Source organism: Impatiens glandulifera, chromosome 8, assembly GCF_907164915.1.
Source record: "Impatiens glandulifera chromosome 8, dImpGla2.1, whole genome shotgun sequence".
NCBI lineage: Eukaryota > Viridiplantae > Streptophyta > Magnoliopsida > Ericales > Balsaminaceae > Impatiens > Impatiens glandulifera.
Genome location: NC_061869.1, coordinates 20,714,744 through 20,719,745, shown reverse-complemented (window position 1 = coordinate 20,719,745; position 5,002 = coordinate 20,714,744). Strand labels below are relative to the sequence as shown.

The 5,002-nt window shown below is 37.0% G+C and overlaps 1 protein-coding gene across 1 annotated transcript; it reads left to right on the top strand.

Annotated features, from left to right (window-relative positions):
* Positions 1-1,027: 1,027 nt before the first annotated feature.
* LOC124913160 (peroxidase 31-like) lies at positions 1,028-2,101 on the top strand. Its single transcript, XM_047453772.1, has one exon. It carries the CDS (start codon positions 1,028-1,030, stop codon positions 2,099-2,101), a length of 1,074 nt encoding a protein of 357 aa, XP_047309728.1.
* Positions 2,102-5,002: the final 2,901 nt, after the last annotated feature.

The window sequence follows — 5,002 nt, the reverse complement described above, 5'->3', positions numbered from 1 at the left end:
AAATAATAAAAAAATTGAATTCGGTTCAAATTCAAACCGAAAAAAACGAATTCGAATTAAGTTCAGTTTTAATAAATTTATTCAAATTCGGTTCGGTTTTCAAATTAGTTAAAAAAAATAAAAATTCGAAAACCCAAATCGAGAAACTCAAATAACCCAAAAATCGAATCGATGAACATTCCTTACATATGTGCATGTGGCGTTGGCTGAACTGCATTTAGGTAGTGATCGTCAAATTAAAATTTTCGCATAGATATCCACAATAAATATTCATGATAATCATGCCTTAAAAAATCAAACTTATTTCATTCTCTCTTTCATTCTTCTATTATTCAATTCATTAATTAAAATACTAAAATAAATAATATTTTAATTTTATTTATATATATCAATATAATTAAAATTAAAAAAAAATATTATTTATTAAAATTATCACCTATCATTAATTATTTTTTCTCCTCTTAATTTTTAAACCCAAAAGACCTTATATATTAACCTTAAGGTCTTGAGTTCAAGCCTGTCAGGCGACAAATTTTGCGCCTGATTAAATGGTTAAATGTGTTTGCGGGCTACATACTTAATCCGTTTCCACTTTTTTTTTCCCAAAAAAATAATCTTTTTCTATCTTGAATATTGAGGGGAGTTAACTTATTAAATTTATTAATCCAATTATATATCTTGTTATACAATATACCCAAAGTGGGTAAAATAGGAAATATTTGTAGAACAATTACCTATTAGTTTTTTTTCTCACCAATTAACTTGTATAATCTCATGTAACTAAACAAATAATTGTCCTTACATCATAAAAGTATAACATTAGTAAGGAAAACCATGTGAAACATATTGGCCTAGCTAGTATTATTTAGTGATATAGAGCTAGATCCGGTTCCATGTTTTATGGACAATTGATTGTTGTAACTAGTTTTTCCCTCTATTTTCTCCCCACCATCAAACAAGCAAATATATATTAATAATACCAAACTCAACTCCACAATAACACCACCAAAAGCACTAGCTCTCCAGTATGGCTCCTCCTAATTCCCACGGCCTACTCCTCTCCTTCTTCGCAATAACTATATTATTCTCATTTCCCACGGCAGAATCAAACCTAGACGTCCATTATTACCAAACCACATGCCCAAGATACAACGACATCGTGGGCGAAGTCGTGACGGAAAGGCAAATCACCAATCCTACAATCGCAGCCGCCACGCTTCGCCTCTTCTTCCACGACTGCCTAGTCCACGGTTGTGATGCCTCCATCCTCATCGATGCCTCAACCTTACCGCCCAACAGCGACACTCCCGAGCGGGACCACGACATCAACCAGTCCCTCTCCCACGAGTCATTCGATCTCATCGAACGAATCAAGACCGCCCTCGAACTTGAATGCCCCAATATTGTTTCATGTGCCGACATAATGGCAACCGCAACCCGTAACCTAGTCACGATGGTTGGTGGGCCACTATATGAGGTTAGCTTAGGTCGTAAAGATGGTCTTATCTCGAAAGCGTCGGAGGTAGAGAGTTTCATCCCAAGAGGGAACGCCTCGACGCCTAGTCTAATCGCCGCGTTAGAAGCGAAAAGTCTAACCATCCAAGATCTAGTTGCCTTATCTGGTGCCCACACGATCGGTTTTTCCCATTGCGACCAGTTCGCACACAGGATTTACAACTTTAGCTCGAATGATGAAATTGACCCTGCTTTCAACACGAAATATGTGGCCGGGCTCCGCCAACTCTGCATCAACTACACTAATGACCCTACCATTGCCGCGTTCAACGACGTTATGACACCGAAAAAGTTTGATAATATGTACTTCTCCAACTTGTTGAATGGACTGGGACTTTTAACAACGGACCAAGGATTGGTGGATGATCCCAAGACAAAGATATTTGTGGAGAAATACGCAGCCGATCAGACAGCTTTTTTCGATGATTTTGCGAACGCTATGGCCAAATTGAGCGTGTTGGAGGTGAAGACGGGAGATGAGGGAGAGATAAGGGAAAAGTGTAATACCTTTAACACTCGTATTATCGCGAAATTGTCGAAATCGTCGTCGAGTGTAGGTGTAAAGTTTACGATGATGAATAACTAACATTAGTTGATTGTTGGGTGAATTACAAATATATAACATTAATGATAATTGATCTTTTTATCTTCTATTATCATATGATGCTTTTATTTTAGTTAGCTAGTTCAATGACAAGATGTATGTACTAAGAGGCTTCTTAAATATCATAAGGTATTATTTTCTAATTATCATTGAAATCACAATCTTAAAATGGAGTTAGCACATTGAGTTATTTAACTAACTTATTTAATAATTAGTCTAAAGTTGACCAAACATCTAGTTCTTTTTTAAAGAGTGAAACGTGACAAATGTGGTTCAAATTCTCGACATTTATTAAACAAATCAAACATTTTAACTACTTAGTTATACTAAATGATAAAACTAATGAAAATAAAATTATGATTTAATGTTTCTCATGGTATACTGATAACAATATATTACGGTCCCAAAATAAATTGGGCACACTCCAACGGTCCAATTACGCACTTGGGCTAGATATTGTTGTGAGAATTCTATTTTTCTTTTGCATAACAATATTTTGATTCTGTTTTATATTTCTCACAAAACTGATTGGTGTTAAATTCCTAATAGTTGTTATAACTGAATATTTTAGGGGAATTCAACTACTATATGTTGTTCCCACTTCCCTTATGGGGCATGAATATGAATATATGAAAAAGCTTGTGAATGTTCTTAGTCTCAATTGTATTTTCTATTTTGACTCTTTGTCTTGAACGGTTAGGTATATACTAGCAATATTCTCTTCTAATTTTTGTTTCTTCTTCTCCTATAATCTTGAAATCTTCTTTTCATAACTCTTCCGCCACACTTTGATCAAAGATTTCTCACTTGGTCCTTGAGATCAAGAACTCTTAATCACTAGTTACATATTCAAGTCGTAACATCTTGGTATTAAAACCAGGCGATTCTAAGATTATAGAAACCCGCCAACAAGTAGAGATGGAGTCTCTTAAGGCCCTAATTGAAGGCCTGACCCAACAATCAACTTCTATGCATTCTTCCCTACAACAGAACAAGACGGAATTATACAATAATATGCTTCCCTATAACATATGCCACTAAAGAAAGATTGGAAGCCATTGAAAGTGGTGGTTCTGGTAATGGCCAAGATTCCTACACTAGACACTATGATGATGCTAATTACCACGGTCCTCTCCTGAATAGGCCCTTCCACCATGGCCAACACAATGTTCCCCCAACCCGGCTCACCAAGGTTGATTTCCCTCGATTTGATGGGACCGATGTGGAGGGCTGGCTTGGCTCATATATGCTGAGAATTTTTTTAGGGTGGACAAGACTAATGATGCCACTAAAATAGACATTTCCCTCATTCACTTTACTAATGAAGCAAGAATGTGGTATGGGCCATATTTGCAGAACTGTAATCATAGAGAAGCCATGACGTGGGACGTGTTCAAGAGAGACCTCTTACTGCAGTTCGGGCCTTTCATGCATGACATCCCCATGAGACAATTGATGGACCTGAAGCAGGTCAGTTCTATCCAAGAATATAATCTCCAATACATGTTAATTTCCGAAAAATTGCATAATATGCCGAGGGAATATGTTATAGATTGCTACTTGTTTGATCTAAGGGAGGAGATTGCGAATTGTGAGGTTTCTTGGGTCCCTAGATGAAGTCATGTCAATGACCAAGGTCCAAGAAGCAACGTACAGGTCTCTAATGAGCATCATGCATTTGTACAGCGTTGAACTGTCGTTGCTTCCCAAACTATCTAATGTTAACACAGCCTGACCAAGCATCAACCGGACTACCGACCTCAAGAATTCTTCCCATGCGTCTTTTCTAGCATAAACTAGGGCTAAATGAAGCAAATAGACCCGACTGTAATGGATGAAAAGAGGAAGAAATGCCTATATTACACTTGCAATAAAAAGTGGTAGTCCAACCATAGGTGTAAATCAAAGTTATTCATAGTTTCTACTAATTATTAAGAAGTCTCACCATATGTCATAGAACCGACTCCAAATTTAGGTTTTGATGATCCTCCTTTTTAGCTTGAGGCAGGGGATGAACCTGTCATTTCTTTGCATGCATTGACCGGTTCTAAAAATTTTCAAACACTCCAAATTCTTGGTAAAATCAGGAACTTGTAAGTAGTGATCTTAATTGATACAGGAAGCACCCATAACATTATCAATAGAAGGATTATGAAGAAAATAAACCACAAAAGTATGCCTACCCAGGCGCAGTCGGTTCAAGTGGCAGATAGGTCCAACATATTATGCCCCAGGATTTGCAAAAACCTGAAATGATTAATGGAGGAAATTGATTACCATACATAAATGAAGGTGATTACCATGGATGGATACGATATTATGTTAGGCACCGAGTGGCTGATTACTTTAGGCCCTTCATCCTGGAATTTTGAAAAATTGACCATTTCTTATGAGAATCAAGGGTATTCCTCGGGCACAAATCAACGTGATATAAGGCAACCAATTGGTGAAGCCATTGGAAAAATAGTGTTGCTACCATGGTGCAAAGAAGGAGTAAGCATGATGGCCAAATTATTTCACTCATGACAATGACATTAGAAGAGATTCATGAGGATCTCTAGCAACTAATCGAAGACTTCAATGCTATATTCCAGCAATCCGAAGACCTACCACCAGTCAAAACAGTAATTAATAGATATGGCTCTTTTGTTGCCCCTATGGTGCTGGTCCGAAAGAAGAACTTGTCCTGAATTTTTGATGACACTCTAGTGTATAATCAGAGCTGGAAGAAGTTTTTTATATCTATACCAGGTTCTGAAGACATTGAAACAACAAAGGTTAGTTCTCAACAAAAGAAAATTTGGCTTACGGTACAAACAAATTTCCCAAATGGACGGAGTGACGACAAACCTAGAAAAGTTAAAGACGACGAGGAAATGGCCA